Below are 27,189 nucleotides of genomic sequence, written 5' to 3'. Positions count from 1 at the left end.
ATGGCAGATCCTGGTGACAGCCCCCGTGCAGTGCCTGGGGAGATGGCTGAGCCCCCTGGAGATGAGAGTGGCACCTCTGGTGGGGAGGCCTTCCCCCTCTCTTCCTTGGCCAATCTGTTTGAGGGGGAGGAAGGCTCCTCCTCACTTTCACCGGCTGATGCTAGCCGCCCTGCTGGCTCTGGTGATGGGCGTCCGAACCTGCGTATGAAGTTCCAAGGTGCTTTCCGCAAGGGGGTTCCCAACCCCATTGACCTGTTGGAGTCCACCCTGTATGAGTCCTCAGTAGTGCCTGGGCCCAAAAAAGCACCCATGGACTCATTGTTCGACTATGGCACTTACCGTCACCATCCCAGTGACAACAAGAGGTGGAGGAGAAAGGTCATAGAGTGAGTATTTCTGGCTGTCTGGTTGGCAGTCTCCTCTATACTGAATCCATCATCCATCCTTCCACCCATCCTCCTACCTACCCACCCACCCACCCACCCATCCATCCACCCACCCACCCATCCACCCACCCACCCATCCATCACCCACCCACCCACCCATCCATCCATCCATCCACCCACCCACCCACCCACCCACCCACCCACCCATCCACCCACCCACCCATCCAACCACCCACCCACCCACCCATCCATTCCACCCACCCACCCACCCACCCACCCACCCATCCATCCATCCCTGCCTCCATCATCCACATCCCTCGCCCATCCCTCTTTCTTTGTTCATCCATCCTCCAACTGTACATTGGCACATCTGTCATCTGTCTCTCTGCCTCCTGCCCACCCACTCACCGATCCACCCATTCCTCATCTATCCATCCTTCTACCTATGCACCGTCTCTCCATCCATCCAACTCGCCATATACCCGTCTGTGCATTTATCTACTCCTTTATATAACTGCCTATACCTATCTGTCACTTCTCAACTCTTTTTTCAAATGTAACTCCAGCTGCCCTGGAACTCACTCTGTAGACCAAGCTGACCTTGAACTCACAGAGATCCTCCGGCCTCCACCTCCCGAGTGCTGGGATTAAAGGCGTGAGCCACCGCACCCCACCTTTCATTGGCCTTTTCATCCACCAACCCGTCTGTCCACTTGTCTGTCCATCTGTCCACCCACAGACCCAATAGTGCACTTGTTCATGACAGGGCTCCGTATGCAGCTGAGACTGGCTTTAACTTGCAATCTTCTTGCCTCAGCCCCCTGACTTCTGGGGTTAGAGGTGTGTGGTCCCACTCCACGCTTGTTCACTGAATGTTTGATGGCTGCCTGCTTCTTCTCCCCTTCCTCTTCCTCCTTTCTCTTTGCTAGCCACCAGCTCATTCACCCAGATCCATGTTCTTGGCCACTGACTCATCTCATTCATACATCTATCTTCCTATTCATCTCCTACCTGCCCGTCATCCACCATCTGCAGCTCCACCCCTCACCCCTTACCTTTCTCCCTTGGATTTCTGGGGCTGGTTAGAGTTGGAAGTCTCCTGACATTACCCCTTTCTCTCCCATGAAGGAGGCCTGGCTGGAAAATGGAAGAGTTCCAGAAACCCCCGCGGGTGACAGTATAGGTCCCTCAGGTTGTATTCTCTGCTAGCCCAGTTGTGGACGGAAACCTTCAGTCCCAGACATCCTCATCTAGGCCTGTCTTCTCCATGGGCTCTGCCAAGGAGAGTGTCACAGCCCTGTGTTTGTCACGTCCCCCACCCCCAGCTGGTGGGGGACCCCTCTATGCCTGACCCTTAGGAACTAGCAGACACTTCCCCAGGCTTCTGCCAGGAGAAGGGCAAAGAGAATGAGACTTTGCCACCTCTGATCTTGTTGAATAGATGATTATACATTTCCTAGATCCCTTCTGCTGTCTCCAGTGTGTCCTGAGCTGACCCAGGCTTAGACATCAGCCCTTTTCCTTCCTGAAAACCCCTCAGGGGTGTGTGTGTGTGTGTGTGTGTGTGTGTGTGTGTGTGTGTGTGTGTGTGTGTGTCCTAGAGTGCTCTTTTTATTTAGAGGGTCACAGGTCTAGGTTCAGGAGTGCTGGTTGGAGAATGCCCTGGTCCTTGCTCTGTGGACCATTCCCTGGCCAGCACCCCTTTCCCATGGCTCCCTTGGGCCCTGGGCAGAGAGATGAAGGAGAGAGACTGCCTGGCCCAGGCCTCCCTCTTCTAGGCCTGTCTCTTCTTTTCTGGCCCCCTGCTTCCATCTTTTTCTCTCTGTCCTCTTATTCACTTAACAAGTTCTGCTGCATTCTATGTGTGCAGACCTGGGCTGGATGGACACATGGCAGAGCAAGCTTCTCTGTCCTCATGGTATCCAGGATAGTCCTTTCTCTCCCAGAGCCTAGCTGGATGACTAAACGAGTGTCTCTCTCTGTTTTCCTCAGACCTCTCTGGGTTGTGTCATCCTTCTGCCTGCCTCTGTAGCTCAGCACCTCTCCCATGGACATACAGGATTCAGGCACATGGCTCTCAGGAATGATGGTGACTGTAGCTAACATGTATTGCATATTTACTATGTAGTGGGCGCTGGACTAAGTCCCTGCAGATGATGAAATTAATGAGTGATGGAGTGAATGAGATGTGTTCTTTCACTCTGTTCCTTCCCTGCTTTCTTTTTTTAAAATATTTTTTCTTTTTTTTAGTTTTAGTTTTTATTTTTATATATTTGAATTACAAACAAGATTGAATTACATGGCAATCCCATTTCCCTTCTCCCTCCCTTCCTCCCCTTCCACCCTCCCAACTAAAATCCTACCTATCATATATCCTTTCTTCTAATCTATACCTGACTCAACCTTTCTGCTTCCTCATGACCTCTGCATCCTTCCTTTTCTACCCTTCTCACTCTCGTAGCTCCCTCCCCCCTCTTCCCATGTTCTCAATTTGCTCAGGGGGTGTTGACCCTTTCCCCTTTTCCACGAGACAGTTTTTCTCTTTCTCTTTTAGGGTCTTCCTTGTTTACTAGTTTCTCTGGCAGTGTGGATTGTAGGATGGTAATCCCTTACTCTATGTCTAAAATCCACATATGAGTGAGTACATATCATGTTTGTCTTTTTGTGATTGGGTCTTTTGGTTTTTTTTTAAGATTTTATTTATTTATTATGTATACAGTCTTCTGCCTGCCTGCCAGCAGAGGGCACCAGATCTCATTCAAGGTGGCTGTGAGCCACCATGTGGTTGCTGGGAATTGAACTCAGGACCTCTGGAAGAGCAATCAGTGCTCTTAACCTCCGAGCCATCTCTCCAGCCCCCTTCCCTGCTTTTTTTCAGCCTTCATCTACCTTAGATGGTATTCAGCAAGGGCCAGGCAGTAAGTGCAGGTGGTAGAGTACCAGCCTAGTATGCTTGAAGCCCTGGCTTCCATTCCCCAGCCCTACATAAACCAGGCATGATGGCACACGCCTGCAGTCCCAGCACTCAAGAGTGAAGGCAGCAGATTGAAAATCAAGCTGGGCTGCATATCTCTCACAGAGCCAGCCTGGGCTACATGAGTCTCTCTCTCTCTCTCTCTCTCTCTCTCTCTCTCTCTCTCTCTCTCTTTCTCTCTCTCTCTCTCTCTCTCACACACACACACACACACACACACACAGTATCCAGTGTTCAGTAAATGACAAATGGATGGATGAGTAGGTCGAGGGGAAGGTAAATGGGTGTGTGACAGGAGGGACAAACGGTAACTAGGTGGTGAGATAGAAGGATAAATGGGAAGGTAGATGAGTGCATAGATGCCCTGGTGGGCGGGTGGATGGATGGATGGATGGATGGGTGAGTGGCCAGATGAATAGACAGGAGGATGAGTGCATAGATGGATGGGTGGATAAATGGGTGAGTGAATGGACAGTTGACTGGTTAGATGGGGGCAGAGAGGGTGTGTAGATGGGTGGTAGGTGGGCAGGAGGATGGGCAGGCTTGTGTGATTTTCCTTCTGTTTTTCTGCCCAACACACACAGTAGGCCAGCTTATTCCTTCCTGTATAAAGCAATCCATAGCATTTTTCAGTTTGGTCTTCCCTTTGGGTTTCATCTCCCCCAACCTCTGGCTCCTTAAGGGCAGGGAGGCAAGGCAGGTGTCTTCTTTCTCCCTCCTCTAGGAAACAGCCACAGATCCCTAAGGCTCCTGCACCCCAGCCACCCCCCATCCTCAAAGTCTTCAACAGGCCCATCCTCTTTGACATCGTGTCCCGGGGCTCCACTGCTGACCTGGACGGACTGCTCTCTTTCTTGTTGACCCACAAGAAGCGCCTGACTGACGAGGAGTTCCGGGGTGAGTTGCCCTGGTGGGCACAGCAGGGGTGGAAGGGATCTGCTTGGCTTTGGGTAACGGCCTTCCCCTTTCGAATATCTCTTTGGGCCAAACACATCAGTAGAGCATTGGGCCAAGTCTGGGTATGTCCTTTACCACATTACAAAATCTCTTGGTCTTGACTGCTGCGAATAGTCATTCATGTAGTAGCTACCCAGAGTTTAACCATGGGGACTCTAACACACTTCATATGATGGTGCAGCTTCTCCATGGCATTACCGACTGTGCTATATGAAGTGCTAAACACAGGGAGCCAGGATCCCCTGTCCCCCGGGGGTAAGGGTTGGAGGGCAGTAGGGTGGTAGGCTGGGGTTTCTCCTTGCACTTCTAGAGATCTGGCTCCCTGGCCTGACTCTCTGGGCCACCACCCTGAACTTTCCCTCTGCAGGGCCTGTTTTTCCTGTCAAACCTCAGATCCTTCTGTGGACTCCAGATCTTTGTGAGCTGCCCTGGCCTCATCTGTACCCAGGCACATGGCCTGTGCACCCTTTCTCCAAGCTAGCTTCCACCATGTGCTGACACCAGGCCACTGGAGATGACTGGCCAAAGGACCCCACTAGTCAGTGCAAAGTGTGGTCCCGGTTACAAAGTGCCCATCTTGGCAACTCTGGCCTGGTTGGACTGGAGCTCTAGTCTGAAAAAGTTTGGGGAGGTAGTCACCTGACACCCCCCTTTTTTGAGACTTCAGGGTAAACTCAGTGCCAAAGCAGATGACCAAGGCTGGGGCGGGGGGTCACTTTCCCCAGAGTTCTCTAGGGAACTTTTTGTTTTTGTTTTTCCCTTACTGTTGTATTTTGCTTTTATCAACCTGATTCTTTTTTTTTTTTTTTTTTTTGCTGGGGCAGGAATTTTGAGACACGTTTTCTCTGTGTAATAGCCCTGACTGTCCTGGAACTTACTCTGTAGACCGACAAGCTGGCCTTGAACTCACAGAGTATCAACCTGATTTCTTTTGAAAAAAAATAAATTATTTATTTGTTTTACTTCGCTTTTATTTATTTTTCAAGACAAAGTTTCTTTTTAGAAAAGGATTTATTTATTTTATGTATATGGTGCCCTATCTGCATATATACCTATATCTGCATGTGCACCTGTATGCCAGAAGAAGGCGCCAGAACCCTTTATAGATGGCTGTGAGCCACCATGTGGTTTCTGGGAATTGAACTCTGGACCTCTGAAAGAGCTGCCAATACTCTTAACTACTGTGCCATCTGTCCAGTTCCTTGACCTGATTCTTAACATGGTCACAGTTCCCTCCAGATCTTTGAATCTGTCCATTGAGAATTACTTGATTCAACAAAGTACTGTGATGCCCGGTTTTGTGGTGAATGCAAGTTTGGAGTTTGGAGAGGTCATTGAGTATGTTGGTGGCACATATTGGCCATGTACCCCCTCTCCTGTACACACTACATGTCAGGGAAAGGGAGTGTTGTAGGAAGTAGCTCTGGTGCAAGGTCGCTGTCCAGAACTTAGGCAGGATAGAGTCCCAAGGAGCTGATCCTCCAAGCTTCTGGCTTCTCCTGGGCTTGGGGCTGAGGTGAGGGCCTCTTAACCCGGTGCGGAACCCCTAGACATTATCAGTGTGAATTTGGGAGCTCGGCTGGGCCTGAGGTTGTAGTGTGAGTACAGGGGGTCCTGGTATGGACTCCCAACACCAACAAAGCTTTAGGGACTCTCTTGCTAAGAACAAACTCTGTATAGGGTCTTAGGCTGGCTTTTGTATTTACAGTTCACAGTCCTCCTGCAGAGTTCCCAAATTGTGCAAACTTCGGGCTTCACCATACTTGGCTCTTCCCCTGCATGTTTTTCTGGCTGGAGGGCTGATGAGCTCATCTGATTTTCAGGGTGGACTATCTGTCTCCACCCCTGCCCCCAGTTTGGGTAGTTTCACAACCTCCTGTTTCTCAATGGGCAATTTAGGGCCTCTGGCTCCAACAGGCGCCATAGCCAGAGATGTCCTCCTGGTGGTCAGTTGAGGAATTGCTTCCTCCCTAGCAGTGGTTGGACCTAGATTCTCCATAACCCAGGAGGAGGGCGCCGAAGCCGGGCCAGGACCTAGTTTCCCCATTTCCCTTGTGCCAGCTGTGATTTGGCATCACCAGAGGTGCCTGGGTGGGTCCTTTAGTGAGTTCTTCCTGGTTTATCAAGATGCCATTGGGCACCAATGAAGTACCAGGCACTGGGCTGGTGGGTGGTGGGGAGGGAGGTGAGGGCTGGGACTGAAAATGAGGAATGGATGAGCAAGGCAGATAATAGCCCTGGTCTCAAGTGGCTCTCAGGCTTCCAGGTGGGACAGACATTGATCAAGCAGCCACAGAAATAGGTACACAATTAAAACCGTAGAAAGGTATCTACAAGATGATGTATTAGAGCTAGTCGGGAAACCCAGGAGGGCTTCCTGGAGGACGTGAAACCCAAGCTAAGTCTGAGTGGGTTGCTTTTGTGTGTGAAAAGGGAGGGAGGGGTGTTTCAGGCTGGGGACCAGTGAGGTGACAATGAGTACAAAGAGGTGGCCCACCATGATCTCTGAGGTGACTTGTAACAGCTGCTGTGTTCAGTGTGGATGAAGGAGAACCCAGAGGCTGGTCATACCAGGGGAGTATCTTGGGCTTGTGAGACACCGTGCCTGGTTCAGGGTGATGGCAGCAGAGGTGACATTCGACACACCGGGGGCAGGTGTGGGGAGAAGGGACAGTGCTGGGGATGTTGGGTGGATGGGAACAGTACTCTGGGGAATGGGACTCCAGGGCTGGGAGGGGAACTAGGTTGGCACAGACAGCTGGTAGTTGCCTGCTGATACTGATAAAATGGTTGGCTGACCCCACCCCTAGGCCAGATATTGGGGGTACATCTGCACAGCCCCCAGGGCTTTGACCGGTATTCAGGGCAGCCACTACCTGATGTCTGTGGGAAGATGTAGTCAGTGATGCATTTGACAAATGCTAGCTGGTGTTATCCTGGGCCAGCTGACGGGAGAGAGCAGCTGCAGAGAAAGGCTGTCAGGTGTGCTCACTCCTGGTGGTCGTACTGGAATTTTCCCAGGCTTCCAGCTCTCCCTGTGTCTGGGGAGGTGGCCCTACACTCCTACATCCACAGGACGCAAAGTTCAGCATTGATATGTATGCAAGGCTCATTGCTCCCTGGGGTCCTGCTAATCACAATATTGGTTGATTCATTGGTATCTCCTTGATTGCCATTGAACTAGAGGGGAAGCCAAGACTCCCACCATGAGGTGCCAGCCTGCAGAGCCAGCCCTCACCCGTGCTGTCCCACCTTGAATCCATTTTCCAGGCAGGACTGGTGGTGGTAGTGGGAGATTTGCTTTTCAATAATTGTCTGGATGCTAGTTCCTGCAGCCAAACACATCATAATGGGGGACAGAAACTTGGAAGAGGGTGTTGGTGACACAGGGAGAGCTGACAGGTTCCTGGCAGACTCAGCCCCCCAAAGATGTTGGGACAGTTAAGGAAAACATCTACACTCACCGCATCTCTGGGACCCCCCCCCCAGACATTCCACAGGTCTTAAGATGTCACCTCCTCTGCATATTCAGTCCAAACGTCAGGGAGCACTGTGACCTTTCACTTCCCTCTTGGGACACTAGTGTACATGCTCCCTGGCACAGTGGCCATGTGCTGGCTGGCATGTCTTGCTTTCAGAGCTGATTAAAGGGGAGATGCTCAGTGGTGTGAAAGTGCCCCCTGTGCAAACAGGAGAGCCCGGGTTCAGAAATCCACCATCCACGGAAAGAGCCAGGCAAAATGGCTCATGCCAGGGATCCCAGCTCTGGGGAGGGGGGGCAGGCAGATTCCCCAGGGCCAGCCTTGCTGAACCAGTGAGCTCCAAGTTCAGTGGGAGACCCTGTCTGAAAAGTAAGGTGGAAAGAGATGGAGAAAGACCCCCAGTGTTGACCTCTGGCCACCATGCAGATGGGGACACGTGTATACACAGGAAGGAAGAGCGGGGAAGGAGAGAGGCTCTGCTGGATCCTGTGGTAAAGATGGATGGTTGGAGCTGGGCATGGTGGCACATGCCTTTAATCCCAGCACTCAGAAGGCGGAGGCAGGCAGTTTTCTGAATTCAAGGCCAGCCTGTTCTGTGTATTGAGTTCCAGGACAGCCTGAGCTATATAGTGAGACCTTGCCTCAAAAAAACATAGCCGGGCGTTGGTGGCGCATGCCTTTAATGCCAGCACTCGGGAGGCAGAGGCAGGCGGATCTCTGTGAGTGAGGCCAGCCTGGTCTCCAGAGTGAGTGCCAGGATAGGCTCCAAAGCTACACAGAGAAACCTTGTCTCGAAAAACCAACCAACCAACCAACCAAAACAAAACAAAACAAAACAAAACAAAAAACAAAACAAAACAAACAAACAAACAAACAAAACCAACAAAAAGATACATGGTTAATTTTCTTTTTTTTTAACACAGACACACACACAGGGTCTCTCTGTATCCCAGCCTGGTTGGTGTTTAGCTCTCTATTCCCATACGCTCTGTTTTCAAAGCCCTTTAAAACATTCCCTCTATGGGCTGGAGAGGTGGCTCAGTGGTTAAAGCAGTCATTGCTCTTGCAGAGGGACCTGACTCAGTTCCCAGCACCCACATGGTGGCTTCCAACCACCTGTGGCTTCAGGGAATCTGGTGCCCTCTTCTAACATCCATGGACACTGCATGTACATGGTACACAGACATACATACAGGCAACACACCCACACACATAAATAAAATAAAAATGAAAACTTCCCTCAAGTGCAGGGCACGGTGGCACACACCTGTAATCTCAGCACTCTGCAAGTTGAGGGTTCAAGACCAGCCTGGGGCTTCATAGTGAGATCTTGTGTCAAAGAGAGATCTCCCCAAATATGATTAAGTCCATGCCAGTCTAGGTGTGGCCTCCTGTGTGTCAAAGTGTATTACCATACATGCCCTGCACACCGTGAGACCCAGAGGGGCACTGTGGCCCCACCAAGCATGCAGAAGGCATCTCAGACGTAGGATCCTGTTCCTGCCCCAAATTCACAGCCAGGCTCTAAGCCCTCTGCCTCTTCCTGCCCTCCCCTCAGAGCCATCCACAGGGAAGACCTGCCTGCCCAAGGCGCTGCTGAACCTGAACAATGGCCGCAATGACACCATCCCAGTGTTGCTGGACATTGCGGAGCGCACTGGCAACATGCGCGAGTTCATCAACTCGCCCTTCAGAGACATCTACTACCGAGGTACGTCTGGCTGGGCAGTGTTGATGTGCCATGCCATTACTGAATGGACGAGTGAATGAATGAATGGGTAGCAACTATCCCTTGCACTTTGCTATTCTGAATTTTAGAAAGAGAGACTGAATCTTTGGGATGCAGCACCCCATTGCTATCTGGTGCCCATGATCTAGGAAGCTGAACCCTAGAGGCTGTGGGGTTGGACGCTTAGGCCACTGGAGGCTCTTCAGTGCATCGTGCTGAGCCAGAGGTTCCGGGAGGCAAAGGTGCCCTGTGCATAAGTTCTCTGCTCCCCGACTCTGAGAGCCTAGGAACAAAAGCTGGCCTCTACTAAGACTGTAAAATACCAACAAAGTCTGTGAAGTTTATGGGTGTGTCGGGGGGGGGGGTCCTTGGGCTGGCTAACCTATCACCCCTCTGACCTCCAAGGTTGATTCTGCTGACCCCATGGCTGGGTGGGGGTTCCCCCCGTCCCCCACTATGCCATGGGTATCTTTCCAGGCTGTGTACTCCATCGGTGTCCCCTGAGAAGCTTACCCTCCTGCTAGGCTCTAAGAGAACACTCAATGCGTGTGCCTCTTACATTGAGCAGTCAAAATTCTGTCATTCTTCCTGTGAGCGTAAACGTCTGCTTCAGAATTCAGCAGGCCCTGTCCATCATACACCCCAAATCCCACGCCAGCCTTCTGGTGATCGCTGGCCAAGGCTTGGCCTTGAGGTCCCTAGCCCGATTTCCACATCTGGTAGCCCACTCTGTACCCCTCAGCAAGTGTGGCTGGACCGCTGCCATGCCAGAGCCTGGCTGCCTTCCTCCCCAGGCCAGACCTCCCTGCACATCGCTATAGAGCGCCGCTGCAAACACTACGTGGAGCTGCTGGTGGCCCAGGGAGCCGACGTGCACGCCCAGGCCCGAGGGCGCTTCTTCCAGCCCAAGGATGAGGGCGGCTACTTCTACTTTGGTGAGCAGGGGTGGCTGGGGGTGGGAGACCGGGGACAGGTCTGGTGACTCCCCACACACTCAGAGCTGGGGAACCATAGGTCCTGACCCACCCTATGGCATAGATCCCTCAGGGTCCTGCTTTCAGGGGCCATGCCTCATCATGGGAGTTCTGCAGAAAGCTCAGATGGGACCTGGGTTCAAATCCTCACCTTGCTTCCCCCCCAGCATGTGACTGCATGAAATTCAAGTTTCCCCATCCATAGCTAGAGATCAGGAGAGCGCTGAGAGCTGTGGTGGGGTGTCAGCACCCGGCACCCTAACATGCACGAGTCCTTTGGTCTGACTCACACCATACGAAGGGTGGGCTCTCACAGTCCCAGTTGCCACTGTGTTGCCACAACTGAACCAATGAAATATTCTGAATGTCACCCTGCTAACACAACACTTGACATGGGACTCAGAGAGCCAAAGTAACACAAAGAATCCTGCCACCAGGAGTCCAGACCCATACAGCTTACGGATTGTATGGGCCATGTCCCCACATAGCCAACCCCTGCCTCTCCAGCGGTTACCATGAGAAGCCCCAGGCCCACACAAAGTTGTGTGGAGCAGGTGGTGGCATCTGTCCCCTTCCCCAGCATGTCAGGCAAAGCCCTACCTTGGTCCCCTGCATTGACCCCCTGTTTCCTTGGCCCCAGGGGAGCTGCCCTTGTCCCTGGCAGCCTGCACCAACCAGCCGCACATCGTGAACTACCTGACGGAGAACCCTCACAAGAAAGCAGACATGCGGAGACAGGATTCCCGAGGCAACACGGTGCTGCACGCGCTGGTGGCCATCGCCGACAACACCCGCGAGAACACCAAGTTTGTCACCAAGATGTATGACCTGTTGCTTCTCAAGTGTTCCCGCCTCTTCCCTGACAGCAACCTGGAGACTGTGCTCAACAATGATGGCCTTTCACCTCTCATGATGGCTGCCAAGACGGGCAAGATCGGGGTGAGTGGGCCCAGCTCCCCCTGGAGCTATCACTGGTCCACTCCAGGGAGGCGCCTCAGCTTTGTCTAGAGCCACTTGTGTCATCCCCACTGGTTGCTCCCTGTCCCACCCCGTCAGTCAGGATAAGTCACTGATGTAAACTGAGCCCCAGGGCTCTGGCCCTGCAGGACTCCCAGCCTCTGACCTGCTGCCTTCCTTCATCTGGGCCCTCTCCTCTCACAGCACTCTGGGGAAGGACTCCTGGCCTCACACTGTGGATACTGTGTGTGGGTTGGCCCGTGCTGTCTTGTGTGTTGTGGGACATCCTGCCCTTGATCCACTGATGTCAGCAGCACCCCTGCCATGCACTGTGACAGACAAACATGTCTGTAGACACTGCCTGACTCTCCCTTGGGAAGTGCCATTGTCCTGACTGAGAGCCAGGCCAGAATAGCCTGCAGTTGGGAACTGGGCTGTGGTTTTCAGTGCTTCCCAGTGGGGACCTCAGGCCCTGCCCCACGCTGTCCCCCTGTGTGCCTCACTTTCCTTATCTGGTGGAGCGTTGCTGTAACAGTTTAAAGAGGTGAGGCACATAACAGCTCTTGGCTAAGAGCTGAGGGTGGTGGCAAGTGCTCAGGAATTGGTGTAGGACTAACCATAGGATCCAGGCCCAATGGGAAGCCTGGAACGCCAGTGACTCAGGAGGCTGTGGTGGGAGAATTGAAAGTTCAAGACCAGCCTCAGTACACAGCAAGTTCAAGGACAACTTGGGTAACTTGAGGAGGCTCAGTCTCAAATTAGAAAGGAAGACTAGGCAGATAACTCAGTGGTAGAAATCTTGTCTAGAACATGCAAGGCCCTGGGTTCTACACCCAGCATTGAAAATCAGTCAGTCAATCTATCTGTCTGTCTGCCTGTCATCAATCATCTATCATTTATGTCTCTATTGATCATCAATCATACCTATCATTTATGTCTCTATCATCTTTCACTATCAATGTCTCAATGTATCAATCATTTATCTTTCTGTATATCTATCCATCATGATCAGCCATCTATCATTATCTTAGTCAGGGTTTCTATTGCTATGAAGAGACACCATGACCATGCCAACTCATAAAGGAAAACATTTAATTGGGATGGCTTACATTTTCAGAAGTTCAGCCCGTTATCATCCTACTGTGTATGACATGGTGGCATGCAGGAAGACAGTGCTGGAGAAGTAGCCGATTGTCCTACCTCTTGACTTGCAGGCAAGAGGAAGTGGTCTGTGTCACTGGGTGTGGCATGAGCATATATAAGACTTCAAAGCCCGCCTCCACAGTGACACGCTTCCTCCAGCAAGGCCATTTTAACAAGGCCATTCCAACAAAGTCACACCTCCTAATAGTGCCACTCCCTTTGGGTGCCATTTTCTTTCAAACCACCACAATCATCTCTATGTCTCTATCAATCATCTATCACCTATCATCTATCATATTTATCATCTATGTCTGCATATATCAATCATCTATATGTTTAGCCATCATCTATCTCTCTATCAACTGTCTACCACCTGTCTATTATCAATCAATCAATCAATTAATCAATCTGCCTATTATCTGTATCATCTATATCAATCTACCTCTCTGTTATCTATTGTCTATCATCCGTCTGTTATCTATGTTTCTATCAGTCATGTCTGTCACCTGTCATATATGTCAGTCTGTCAATCTATCATATATGTGCCTATCAGTCTTCTATCACCTATCATATATGTCAATATGTCAATCTATCATATATGTCTCTACCAATCTATCTGTCTAAGAGCAAACGTCCCCTCTGCAGGTCTTCCAGCACATTATCCGGCGGGAGGTGACAGATGAAGACACACGTCACCTGTCTCGCAAATTCAAGGACTGGGCCTATGGGCCTGTGTATTCTTCACTCTATGACCTCTCCTCCCTGGACACGTGTGGGGAGGAGGTGTCGGTGCTGGAGATCCTGGTGTATAACAGCAAGATCGAGGTGAGCACTGGAGCTGGGAGGGTGGTCTGGCTGTGGCTGAGGCCTCTGTGACCCAAAGCAGGAGACCAGGGTCAACAAAGCATTCAGGACAGTGTCCGGTAGTTAGGGAACAGAACAGGGTTTGTGGAAGGGTGGGCTTCGGGACAGGTAGGTCTTGGTTGAGGGTCCTACTCTGTCAAATATATACTGTGTGATGCAGGGTGAGTGAGTTAACATCTCTGAGGCAGCTTTCTCATTTGCAATGTGGGGTTGTTGGGGGACCAGATGAATCAGTTTTAGAAAATCCTGAAACAGGCACAGTTCCATCAGCTGTTGTCATATGTGGCTGTAATGCAAAGCTTTGAAAGCCTTGTTCACTGAACAGTCTTCAGTGAATACCACTTTCCATCAGGACATACTCTCCCTGCACCTAGGTGCTATGTGTAAATAAATGTTCAGTGATTTAGTGGGTCAGTCCCATAACTCTGAAGAACATGCTATGGTAGCACTTTATGGCCACGTCGTCACGGGGATCCTAGCCATTAGATGGACAGCATACTGGATAAATAGACAGAACATGGGGTGGGGTGGGGTGGGGTGGGTATGAGTGGCCTGCCTCCCAGCCCTGCCTGTGGCTCATGGCTCTGGCATTGAAGTCTTCTCTCATCCCTGAGATGAGACTCCAACTTCATAGATCCAGGTTGTAGGTATCGTGTCTCTAGTGTAACTGATCTACAGCTAGCATCTCCTGGGAGAACTGTATAGAGTTATTATGCAGGGCTCAGTTATTGATGTCTGCCCTTGGGTGAACAATCCATCACTGGAGAATTATGGCACCTCAGTGATGTATTGTTGAGCTAAATGTCCCAAATCTGTTCCCTGATCAGACTCTCTGAAAGTGGAACCAAGAATTTATACTTTCAGCTAGACCAGATTTGGGGAACATGAGAAAAGTGTGTGTATGGGGGGGTTGATTTTTATGTGCTGTGGAACCAGCCCAGTGCCTTGTGCTTGCCAGGCAAGTCTTCTGTCTCTTATTTATTTTCCCAGCCCCTTGGGTTTTGTTTTGTTTTGAGACAAGATTTCACTATGTAGCCCTGGCAGGTCTGGAACTGGCTATTTAGACCAGGCTGGCACCAAACTCATAGAGATCCTCCTGCCTCCACCTCCCAAGTGCTGGGATTAAAGGTGTGCGCCACCAACACCGGCTCCAGCCCATTTTTTTAAAAAAAGATTTTATTTTTATTTTATGTTTATGATTATTGTTGTATGTATTTATGTATGTGCACTACATGTGTGCAGTGCCCATCGAGGCCAAAAGAGGGAGATAAAGATGGTTGCCAGCCACAGTGTAGGTTCTGAGAACTGAATCCAGGTTCCCTGTGGCGCTCCCAGCTGCCAAGCCTGCTCTTCAGTCTGCATCCTTGTTTTGTTTTGTTTTGTTTTGTTTTGTTTTGTTTTGAGAGAGGCTTTTGCCATGTAGTTCATGAACTTGGAATCTCCTTGGCTCAGTTTCCTAAGTGTTATGATTTTAGATGGGTGACACCAAACTCAGCTACAATATATATCCTTATTACTATTTTGTGTGTGCAAACATGTGTATGCCACAGTGAACATGTGGAGGTTGGCATCTTTTCTCTCCTTCCACCGTTACATGGGTTTCTGGGATTGAACTTGGGTCCTCAGATTTACACAGCAAGCACCTTTGCCTGTTGAGCCATCTTGATGGCCCAGCCCAGAATAGATGTTCTTATTTCTGGTTCTGTAGTGCTACAGGATATGAAGGAAGGGTAAGTTGAGGCAGAATTGTGCAGAACCTTGAACACTGAGACCACCTGACTCCTTGAGGATCCCAGAGTGTAGCAGAGAATGGCTTAGGAGAAGAAGTGTAGATAGAGGGAAGCCATGCTGCAGTGAGCCTGCCTGGATCCCCTGCGTGGAATGGCAGCCATGACACCCTGCCTTTCACAGAATCGCCATGAGATGCTGGCTGTGGAGCCCATCAACGAACTGCTGAGGGACAAATGGCGCAAGTTTGGGGCCGTGTCCTTCTACATCAACGTGGTCTCCTATCTGTGTGCCATGGTTATCTTCACCCTCACGGCCTACTACCAGCCACTGGAAGGCACGGTGAGGCTTGGGGAGCTGGGCCGGGACAGGAGCCGCCCAGGACAGGCCCTGTGGAGGGAACTGAAGAAGGCTTGGGGTGCAGAGGAAGATGCCCCAGCACTGAGGAGACTCTGGGGGAGATGGGGGAGGGAGCTGCTGAGGACCCAGATGTTTGGGGCAGTAGGGAGCACCTGGATAGGGCCAAATGTTGAGAGCAGATGAGGACCTACTGCTCCCGTTTCCAGCCACCCTACCCTTACCGCACCACGGTGGACTACCTGAGGCTGGCTGGTGAGATCGTCACACTCTTCACGGGAGTCCTGTTCTTCTTTACCAGTGTGAGTGCTTGGCCCAGTGCCATCTGCCTGCCCCATACTCCTCTCTCTTCTCCTCTCCTTCCCTCCTGCTTTTACTCCTCTTCCTCCTTTGCTTCCTCTTCTTCTCCCCTCTTTTTCCTCCTCCTCTTGCAGGCAGAATTTCTCTGTCCCTCCAGCCAGCTCCCAAGTAACAACACAGAGACTTCTTATTAATTATGAAAGCTCAGCTGATAGATTAGGCTTGTTTCTAACTAGCTCTTATAACTTAACCTATTTCTATTAATTTATGTGTGGCCAGGATGCTCTGTTACCTTTACTGTGTAGTGGCCATGCTGCTTGTTGTGCATCTGGCTGGTGACTCCACCCTTCTTCTTCCCAGTATCCTTTGTGCCTGGAAATCCTGTCTAGCTATTGGCCATTCAGCTTTTTATTAAACCAATCAGAGTGACATCTTCACATTGTACAAAAAGATTATTCCACAAAATCCTATTCCTCTTCCCTCTCTTCCTCATCTCCCTCCTCCAACCTGGGTTCTATTCTCTCTCTTTACTCCCTCAGCAACTGAGCCCATGGTCTCTTTTCTCTCCTTCACTCTGCCTCCCTCTCTCCTCTCCCTTCCCCTTCCTCCCCTAATTCCTCCTGGCTCCACTCCTGTCACTGGCTGTTTCTTCTCTTCCAGATCAAAGACTTGTTCATGAAGAAATGCCCTGGGGTGAATTCTCTCTTTGTTGATGGCTCCTTCCAGTTGCTCTAGTGAGTAGAGGTGCCAGGGCAGAGCTTCTGGGTGAGGACGGCCACCCACATAGTAGGGAGAGGTGACACTATTAGCAGTGAATTTGTCCAGCTAGGCAGCCATAATAAAAAGGCTGGGCCTGGCCAAGGCTTGCTTGCTAGGAAGTTACACCTATACCATGGAGAGAAAGAATTTTGAGCTCTTATGCTGGTGATTGAATGCTAGTGTCTGCTTGTGATTAAGAATTTTACTACTGTGTCTGTTTAGTGTGGAGAAGTGCTGGAATTGATTAATGATGTCTGCCCAGGTCACAGAACGTGAGAATCATTGTACGTGTACTACATCTTTTCCATTCCCTTTAGAATTAGAAAACTATGAAATTTAGAACTCTGAATCAATCCATCAGTCTACCTTCCTTCTTTTCTTTAACCAATTTCTTTTATTTTAATTATTTGTGTGTATGTGTGTGTGTGTAGGAGGAGTCCAAGGGCACCAGATGACCTGAGCTGGAGTTACAGGCAGTTGTGAGCTGCCTGATCTTGGGTGCTGGGAATCAAACTCAGGTCCTCTGTAAGAACAGTGTGTGCTCTTAACCCCTGAGCCATCTTTCCAGTCCTCTGAATCTTTCTTAACAATTCCCAAAGGCATGGCTTTGGGGTCTTATAGGGCCTAGGAGCCAATGTCTGGAGCCAGGTGGTGGTGGTGCACACCTTTAATCCCGGCACTTGGGAGGCAGATCTCAGGGAGTTCTAGGTCAGCCTGGTCTACAGAGTGAGTTTCAGGACAGCCAGGGACACAGAATAGACCCTGTCTCTGCAGGGTGAGTGGGGGACATCAAGCTGTCTGGGTGACTGGACGCTGAGATGTCAGGTACCCTGTTGTCTTCCGGGGTCTTGAAGGCACCGGGACTTCTTGGTGTCCTGAAGGGTTTGAGAACAACTCTTCTCCACAGTCTCATCGTCCCTTCCCTGCTTTGGCCCTCTTGCCATCTCCCCTGCCCTGCAGCTTCATCTACTCTGTGCTGGTGGTCGTCTCTGCAGCGCTCTACCTGGCGGGGATCGAGGCCTACCTGGCTGTGATGGTCTTTGCTCTGACCCTGGGTTGGATGAATGCCCTTTACTTCACCCGAGGGCTGAAGCTGACTGGCACCTACAGCATCATGATCCAGAAGGTTTGAACGGGGACCCGCTGCACTCACAGCGCGCCTGTTCTGTGACCTGTAGACCTGAGGACGGGGTACTGGGGGACAGTGGGCCTGCTCCATCCTGGGCCAAGACAGAGTGGGGCTTGGAGACAAAGATGAAGCAGGGGAGTGGAGGGTTGTGTGCCCTGTGTGCACCTTTCCTCCATAACACCCCACCCCCCTCCCCGTGTTAGATCCTCTTCAAAGACCTCTTCCGATTCCTGCTGGTATACCTGCTCTTCATGATCGGCTATGCTTCAGGTGAGTGTGGGGCTGGAGTTGTGGGGGTGGGGGTGAATAGGCCTATAAGGAAAACCATCATAGGCTGAGGACAAGGGTTATCCGGTGTGTGTGGGCCAAGGCCAGCCAAGCTGCATTCCCCCTACCAGCAAGCCTGCAAGGCAAAAGCCTTCAACATCCCAGTACACATGAGCAGTCTCAGGTCAGAGAGGTCCCATAAGCTGCATATGTTCAAAAGCTACAAAATGGAGGGTCAGCGAGATGGCTCAGTGGGTACAGGAGCTTGTGGTCAAGCCTGATGACCTGAGTTTGACTCCTGATACCCACAGAGTGGAAGGAAGCACTTCTGACAGTTGTCTTCTAACCTTGTATGTGTGTCATGGCCTGTGGATCCTCCCGTCCCCGTCCCCCACACATAGGTACACTCAAATAAATGTGTAATGAAAACATTTTTTTTAAAGCCAGTAAATTCAGAAGTGGCATATTAGCTACTTCTGGGAAGCAAACTAAAGCTTAAACTTAGAGGTCAGGTTAGGGTACACTAGGTCGTGGGTCAGGGCCAGATCTGACACAAACAGAGCACACATGCTCATGTTACTCATGCTTGTGCCCAAAGCAGACATTGCTAATGGATCACAGAATGATTTTTCTGTTGTGCCTAGATCAGGTCTTAGAGTCCTTCACATACACAGTTTGAGCATCCTGTACGCAATTTGATTGCTTTGGTCTGTGAGTGAGTTGAGGAGTGTTTATCATACTCTTTAGCTGAAGGCAGTGTAGCTTCCTACAGCCTGCTGAATGCAGGGTCTCAGCCTCCCTGCCCTGGCTGACTTAAGGGTAGCATAGTTGGTTGCTTCTAAAGCTACACAGCTCCATCTGTACTTAGCAGGAAAAGATGGTGCCAAGAACAGGTTGGGATGTGTTCAGACATGAGGGCCCTTAGAGAGTCGAGGGCCCAGCGAGATGGGTGGCCTGCCCTGTGCTTCATCTCTGGATGGTGTGGAGGGGAAAGAGGCACCTGAGTGGAGTCTGTTTCTAGGAGTGCCCGATGTTCTGCAAATAACAGGCTGCGTTAGGACTTCTGGGGACACATGGGGTGTGGCCACCCTCGTCCTAAGCACTGTAGGATGTAGCTGCATCCCTGACCCCACCCACTAGATGCCAGCATAGCCACCCCACCCGTCACTTGTCGCTACCCATCCTGTCTGCAGAAGTTGTCACATGTGCCCTGAGAGAAAATGATGGGGGGGGGTAGCTCCAGACTCCATTCTGGAAACGCCTAACTCCCCAGAGAATTGCAGAGGTGCCCCAGGCTCTGCGTGTGCTTGCCAGTTTGGCTTCCTGCTGGCTAGCCTGAGGCCGGCAGCGCGCATGCCCCTCCCATCCATCCAGTAGGAAAACCCTCTCAGCCCCACCCCCTCCCTCCCGCAGCCCTGGTCACCCTCCTGAACCCATGCGCCAACATGAAGGTGTGTGACGAGGATGAGAACAACTGCACGGTGCCCACGTACCCCGCCTGCCGCGACAGCGAGACCTTCAGCGCCTTCCTGCTGGACCTGTTCAAGCTCACCATCGGCATGGGTGACCTGGAGATGCTGAGCAGCGCCAAGTACCCCGTGGTCTTCATCCTCCTGCTGGTCACTTACATCATCCTCACCTTTGTGCTTCTGCTTAACATGCTCATCGCCCTCATGGGTGAGACCGTGGGCCAGGTGTCCAAGGAGAGCAAGCATATCTGGAAGCTGCAGGTGAGGCTGGCATGCGTGTTCCTCACCTTCCACGCATGCCACAGGCGCGGCCTGCAACTTAGAATTGCCCCCATCTGTTTAGTTCTCTCCGTTTCAGTCGTGGTCCAGCTCAGGGGACCTAGCTGGCTCCTTTCGGTGTGATTTCATGGCCTCTGTCAGCACGGAGCATGCTCAGAGAGTCTCCCTCCATTCTCAGTCACTGTAACAGAAATCCCCGAAGCAGAGCCATTTATAAAGAATAAAGGGGGTGGGCTGTGATGGCGCACGCCTTTAATCCCAGCGCTCAGGAGGCAGAGGCAGGTGGATCTCTGTGAGTTTGAGGTCAGCCTGGTCTACAGAGTGAGCGCCAGGATAGCCAGAGCTGTTACACAGAGAAACCCTGTTTCTCAAAACCACAACAACAAAAAGAATAAAGGTTCGTTTAGCTCATGGTTTTGGAGGCTGGGAAGTTCTGTCTCTGCCAAGAGCCCTCTTGCTTTATCCTGCTGTGGTGGTGGCTTGCACTGTGAGGCAGAGCTGGTCTCGTAGCTTGAGTTTGTCTTCTGGTACTGTCTCAGGTCAGCTCTTCTGTAGGCCGCATCTGACCCCACACTTCAAATCCCATCAACACAGGAACTTAGGAACTCTTGAGGGATAGAAGCCACAGCAGACAGCATGGTCATTTTAATGGGTTTTGTGCTGAGCCTGTGCCTCACCTTGATTCAGAAGTGAGAATAGGGGCTGGAAAGAGAGCTCCAGGTAAAGTGCTTGCCACACGACAAACAAGAGGACCTGGATTCAGATCTCCCAGCCCATTTTGTAAAACTGGGAGCACTATAGTCCTAGCGCTTCCATGGCAAGATGGGAGGATCGGATGGGAGAACCCCTGGAGGCAGATGAGCTAGCCTGGGGTGATGGGAGGATCCTTGGAGGCAGGCGAGCTAGCCTAGGTGCAAACAACAGACAAGAGACCCCATCTCAAACAAGATGGAAGCCGAAGCAGCACCCTAGGCTGTCCTCTGACTTCGCGTGCCTTAGGACACCTGTGCCCATCCACATGAACAAAGCAGGCCTGCAGCGCCCCCTTGTGGAGGACTCAGCATTCTCCTGGGGGGCTTTTCTCTGCTCAGGTAACCATCCCACTGCTCAGGGATGAAGTAGTTTGTGGCTGGAGAGCTGCTCCCTGCAAGGGGTACTTTGTGATTCTGGAAATCAGGGGCTCCAGGGCCATTTGCATCCACAAACCTGGAAATTCAAAGTGAATGTCAAACCTATGGCTACCCCACACGCTGCCACTCTTCTGGTCTGAGTATGAGAGTGAATCCATATAGTTCTGCTCATAGCTTTCCTATGTTGCAACTTCTCTGAGTCCCAGTCTCTCCAGACCACCCTATTTTCAAAAACTTTAATGTAAAAGTGAAACAACCCTCCCCTGCCCCTTTTAAGCCCCAGCTCCTGGCCCTTCTATGAAGGTTTGGCGCCCAGGCAATAGCAGCCTGCTCCCTGCCTGGCAGTCCTGGGTGAGCGAGAGGCTCTGCACCTACTGGGGAGGCTGTCGTCCCTGTTGGACTCAGGCCCTGCTCCTCCTCAGCAGTCCCTAGACATGGGCATGGTTGGTGGCTGTTCTGCCCTGGATCTGTTTTGCTTTGTTCTCCCACAGGGTCCCCTGGGAAAATGGGTTTACGGAAGTGTTCTAAGCAGGACGCCTCTGAGGCTGGCGCTCTGCCCATCTGACTCAACCAGTTAGAACTGTTGTTTAAGCTGGTGTGGTGGTGCATGCCTTTAATCCCAGCAGGCAGAGGCAGGTGGATCTCTGAGTCAGAGGCCAGCCTGGTCTACAGAGTGAGTTCGAGGACAGCCAGGGTCACACAGAGAAACCCTGTCCCTAACAACAACAACAACAACAACAACAACAACAACAACAGAACTGTTGTTTAAAAGTCATGCATGGCAGTGGAACACATGCATCCCAGCCAGCACTTGGGATGTGTAGGCAGGAGGGTAGGACAATCAAGGCCAGCCTTAGCTACACATGGGGTTTGAGGCTAGTTTGGGCTACATGGAGACCTGTCGTAAAGAAAAAAGTTTACTTGGCTCATGGTTGCCATGAGCCAGGCACCTGCCATGAAGCTTACCGGTCGGTGTACCTGTGTCTTTACTCCCACAGTGGGCCACCACCATTCTGGACATTGAGCGTTCCTTCCCCGTGTTCCTGAGGAAGGCCTTCCGGTCAGGAGAGATGGTGACTGTGGGCAAGAGCTCAGACGGCACTCCAGACCGCAGGTGGTGCTTTAGGTGAGGCCTGAAAGGACAGGTTCCAGAGGAGCGGGCTCCAGAGGGACCAACCGGCTCCAGAGGGACAGTCTCCTGCCATGTGCGGCTGGGTTTCCAATGCATTGCAACCTGAGGCTCTGATAGGCTGTTCTAGGTTCGGTCCCTTAAAGGGGATCTTGCTCTCTCAGCCTCAGTTCCTTTGGGCACCATCCTTGGGCACCTAAAGCTTTCAAAATGGCATCCTATACATGTTGGGATGCCTGGAAGCTCCATGGCCCCTCACGGGGGAGGGGAGGCTGGCCGAAAAGGGGGCTTGTCTAGTGCATTACCCACTGTCTGCTGCCCGTGGGTGAGGTTGTGTTGTGTCAGAACGGGGAGTCTGAGGGGTCATCATGTTGGGGGCTGGGACCCCCCCACTCATCTGCAGAGTGACCCACATTCCTGACGCCTTCACTTGTTAGAAGGTGTTCTATTCCTTCACAAGGGCTCACCAGCCAGCATGGAGTACAGCATACCCCTAGGAGGCAGGCCCTGGAGCTCTGCTTATCTGAGAAATTGGGTGTACCAGCACCCCCTCCAGAACTGGTGCTCTGTGACCAGGAAAGAAGCCACCATCACAGGCCTCGGGTTCCTCATCAGTAAATAGTGACAGCAAATGCATCTCCCTTGCTGAGTCTCCCATGAAGCTGTGACTCCACAAATAGAGGTTGTATGGACCGTAACAGAAAAATAGCCTTAAAGAACACAACTTCTATTGGGCCAGTTTGTTCTAAGAGACCATCCCCAGACTTTACCAGTGTCCTAATAAAAAGAGGAGGCTGTATCGAGGAATGTATGCATTAAGGAATGAATAGACAGAGTGTGGTAGATCCATCCAATGGAATGTTATTTGGCTGTTAAAAAGAAAGCTCTAATCTCTGCCACAGTGTGGATGAACCTTAAAAGCATGCTAAACAAGCGGCTCTCAAGCTTCCTAACGCTGCAGCCATTTAATACAGTTCGTCACGTTGTAGTGGCCCCCAACCATGACATTATTTTTGTTGCTACTTCATAACTGTAATTTTGCTATTGTTATGAATCATGTGGATATCTGATTTGTGACTCCCCAGAAGGGTCACACTCACAGGTTGAGAACCGCTTGCTAAATGAAAGAAGCCAGATGTGAAAGCCCATGTGGCCATTGGTTTCATTTATATTCCTATAAATGGACAAGATAAGCACACCCAGGAGTGGGGAAGGAGGAATAGGGAGCTGTTGTGTGTGAGTGAGCACTGAGGACTCTGGGAAACTGGTGACAGCTGCCCAGCACTGTGGACATGGTTATGGACTAGAAAGTGAGACCGGAGTGGAGGTTTGGTTATGTGAGCGGGGCATGCTGGGAAGTACTAGACCAGGGAGGTGACATGGGGTTGGGGACAGGAGACAGTACTTGCAGACTCTCCCCAAACTGCTTCTCTCTGCCAGGGTGGACGAGGTGAACTGGTCTCACTGGAACCAGAACTTGGGCATCATTAACGAGGACCCAGGCAAGAGTGAGATCTACCAGTACTATGGCTTCTCGCACACCATGGGGCGCCTCCGCAGGGGTGAGTGTGGCACTCTGCAGGGGTGAGTGTGATGCCCCCCCGGGGGGGGGATGTCTCACCACAGACTCTTCCTATCCAGAGAAGAGGAAGGTGGGAGGGGCCACCAGTGTTTTCTCCTGCTGCATCAGGTTGTGTTTGCAATCCCACCCCAACCTTCCCTGCTCCATGATACTAGATGGTGGGTTTAGGGGTGGCAGGGGAGATCCTGGGCAGCTTCATGGGGGGGAAGTCCTTTATTTTTTAAAATTAAGCCTTAAAGACGCCTTTAATCCCAGCACTCGGGAGGCAGAGGCAGGTGGATCTCTGTGAGTTCAAGGCCAGCCTGGTCTCCAGAGCGAGTGCCAGGATAGGCTCCAAAGCTACACCAGAGAAACCCTGTCTCGAAAAACCAAAAAATAAAAACATAAAAAAATTAAGCCTTAAAGACGAGATACACTGAAGTAGAGGGCATGCCCCAGTCTTCAATCTTTGCTCCTCCGTGCTATGTGCTCCTGAGCAAGCATCTTGACCTCTCTGAATGCGTTTTCATCTCTTTAAAATGCACATGATAGCACCCTTCTAATACCTCTCTCGACAAATCACTGCAGAGTGCCCAGTATTCAGTGGTGCCCAATGTTTGCACAAGCTGTCCATCAACCCTTTCCCTCTCTGTATTTTCTCTCTAGATCGCTGGTCCTCAGTGGTGCCCCGTGTGGTAGAGCTGAACAAGAACACAAGCCCAGACGAGGTGGTGGTGCCCCTGGATAACCTAGGGAACCCCAACTGTGACAGCCACCAGCAGGGTTATGCCCCCAAGTGGAGGACAGAGGATGCTCCCCTCTAGGGGCTGCTCTAGGGCCAGGGCCTACAGCCCAGCCTTGACCCTCTCTCCCATCTCCTGTCTGCCTGCATTTCACCATTTGTCCTGTGTCTTCCCACACCTACTTGTGATCCCAGAGGTGAGGGCCTATGGACGCTCTAGGGAGGCCCCAGGACCCTCTGGTCTCCACCAAGACTTCTGCCCTCAGCTCTGCTCCTCCCCACATGAGGGATGGGACTCCTGGCCACCTGTTCACTCCCATGGAGTCATCTAAGCCAGCTCAGGGCCCCTCCACTGGAAGGGCTCAGGCCCTGTCCCTCTCACGCATTATTTATTGCTCTCCTCAGGAAAATGGCATGGCAGGACCCCACCTGCAGCTGGAACCTGGCTAGGGCTGAAGCTCATATGGGGACCCTGCAGCCAAGCCCTGACCTGCTAGTCCTGGCTAGGGTGGACTTTCTGTACTTTGTAGAGATTGGGGCCGTTGGTGCTCAATAAATGTTTGTTTATTCATCGTGGAGATGGTGGGGATTAGGATGGAAATGGGAGGGTGACAGGCACAGTGATCCTAGTGAAGGTGGTATTTGAGAGACAGGTAAGGATGGAGCAGTGTGGAGGGAGGCAGAGATGAGGGATAAATGTGATGCTGTGGGGAGTCCTAGTGCCGGTCAGGGAGAAGACACTGATGGGAACCGGGATGCTGGTGAGGGAGCACCAACCAGCAGAGTGCTGGTAGGGCACTCTGCTCTCCTGGCACAAGGAGGGTCCCCACGCCCCTGCAGACTCTTTCAAGAGGAGTCCATAGCTGGTGATGTCCCCTCTGACCTCCCCAGCTCAGGTCCCAGCTCAGGTGAGCGGCTCCCATCCTCCCAGAGGCGTCCAGAAGGAGCATGGGTGTCAGAGGAGGTCATATTTGAAGGCAGCTGTCGTGGACAGAGTCCATGGCCTGGGCTGCACACTGGATTTCCCCCTCTACCTACACCTAGGCCATGGCATCTTGTGCTGGAGAGTGGCTTGGGGGCTTTCACCTCTGAGCCTCTGTCCCTGTTTGTCAGAGGATGCAGATGGTGACGGGGAAAGTGGTGATGGTGCGTGTACCACTCTGAGAGGAGGAAGCCAGATCTTCATCCTTCCTGATGGCCCAACTCTCCCTCTGTTGTGGCCAGGAGCCTGTGGGTGCTTAGCCTCCCAGGGTGCCCTGCTGCTTCCACATAAGTGCCCAGAGAGTGGCCCACTTAGCATTCTCAACAGGAGTCCCAGAAACCATTGCAGGGACTTTGGATGTCATGCTAGGTCTGAGTCCATCTTGTGACCAGGAGACAGGGTGACTAACCTCGCTGAGCCTTCCCAGAACCACAGGACAGCAGCTGGAAGAGCCAGGTGTCTTCCCCCTAGGCCAGGTGAGCAGAAGCAGCTGGAGCAGGTGAGGCTGGGAGGTTTGCAGATCATCCTTGACTCTGACCAAGGTGGAAATACCTGTGCACATAAGCCCAGGTTCTGGGCTTGCTCTTTGGTGGTGGGGTGGGGAGGGTCACAGAACAAGATGGCACCTGGCTATTCCCTAAAGGTGTGTGCTGGAGACACAGTGAAGGCCCTGTCGATCCTGGGTGTCCCTGGTTTGGGGACAGTGAGGTTGAAAACATGGGGGAATGTTCCAGAGGGCTCTTCCTTGAGAGCAGAGAACTGGGCCCCAGACTTTCCTCAGGAATTTTCAGGGTCCTTAGGACAAGGTCATAAGCCTGTTTCCCAGGCTTCTGTATGGGTGGATAGCTATATAACAGAATATAATTTGGCCACTAAAAGGAATGAAGATTCAGTGACTCTTTGAGATTCCCCCCAAATAGACAGGGTTGTGGTTGTGGTGGGCACACACAGTTATGTGGTTCAGATAGCCAGTCAGCAGGAAAGTTAGAATTTATCATCCCACATGGCAGGAAATCCCACTGATGCTGGCTGATTCCAGGACTGATTAATAAGAGCCTGTTTCTACACTCATTTAGGTTTTCAGTTTCAACTACATGTGAGGCCCTCCAGGGTGTTGCAGGCTTTCCCACATTGGCTTCCCACAGGGACACAATATATGCCCCAGATCCAGGCATCTCAAGAAGACTCAAGGGGATGCCTCTGCCTCTATCTCTTCAACCTGTGCCATGAACACCCTTAGCTTAGCTTCTGCCCTCAGACTATTGGCCAAGGTTGTGCCATGTGTCTAATGCTTCAGTCAGTCATCAAACAGGAAGCAGTAAATCCCTAAAGTGGCAGAAGTGACCCCTAGAAGGTCAGAGCTGTGTGAGAAAGGAAGATGGGGGCATCCGGGGAGGCTTCAAGAAGCATCTGCTATGGTCCTTGCCTCAGATGTCCTGCCTTCAGCAATGTCACGGAGTAGGGTTGTGGTTCATTGTGCATGTGTGTGTGTGTGCGGGGGGGGGGGTGTTAAAAGATCACTTTTTAGCTAGGCATGGTGACACAAGCCTCAGAGGCAGGGGCAGGTGGATCTCTGTGAGTTCAAGGCCAACCTGGTTTGCATAGAAAGTTCCAGGCCAGTCAGAGGTGCATAGTGAGACTTTCAAAATGAACAAGAGTTCAAGTTTACATGATGAGTTCAAGGTAAGCCTGGGCTACATGAGATCCCATCTAACAAGGAAATAAAAAAGCAATGTCTTTGATTTTTCAGTCTCAGGCTACATCCCACCCCCCAAAATACCCACCCTTTTCCCTTCAGCCCCTCCCTCCAGCAGCCATGACCCTCCCTGTGACATGTCCCCATGAACTGGATCCTGGGGCCAGTGCCTGTCCGACTGAAGTGTCTCTAAGG

At 51.6% G+C, this 27,189-nt stretch overlaps 1 protein-coding gene across 5 annotated transcripts; it reads left to right on the top strand.

Moving 5' to 3' along the window:
* Positions 1-24,528, top strand: Trpv4 (transient receptor potential cation channel subfamily V member 4). 5 transcript variants are annotated; one of them, XM_035444337.1, is made up of 16 exons: positions 1-74; positions 177-386; positions 4,085-4,257; positions 9,358-9,510; positions 10,323-10,463; positions 11,143-11,441; positions 13,248-13,427; positions 15,378-15,536; positions 15,761-15,853; positions 16,512-16,585; positions 17,571-17,736; positions 17,943-18,009; positions 19,420-19,736; positions 21,883-22,010; positions 23,454-23,575; positions 24,241-24,528. In XM_035444337.1, the coding sequence occupies exons 1-16, from the start codon at positions 1-3 to the stop codon at positions 24,396-24,398; spliced, it is 2,514 nt and encodes an 837-aa protein (XP_035300228.1). In that variant the 3' UTR covers positions 24,399-24,528. The 5 variants fall into 5 exon arrangements, with proteins under 5 accessions (XP_035300228.1, XP_035300227.1, XP_035300229.1 ...); XM_035444336.1 differs by having other exon boundaries at positions 1-386; XM_035444338.1 differs by lacking the exon at positions 10,323-10,463 and having other exon boundaries at positions 1-386.
* The last annotated feature ends 2,661 nt before the right edge of the window (positions 24,529-27,189 follow it).

This window comes from Cricetulus griseus, chromosome 4 (genome assembly GCF_003668045.3).
Source record: "Cricetulus griseus strain 17A/GY chromosome 4, alternate assembly CriGri-PICRH-1.0, whole genome shotgun sequence".
In the NCBI taxonomy this organism is placed as follows: domain Eukaryota; kingdom Metazoa; phylum Chordata; class Mammalia; order Rodentia; family Cricetidae; genus Cricetulus; species Cricetulus griseus.
Note: the sequence above shows the minus strand (reverse complement) of the source record. Positions and strands in the feature narration are given on the sequence as shown.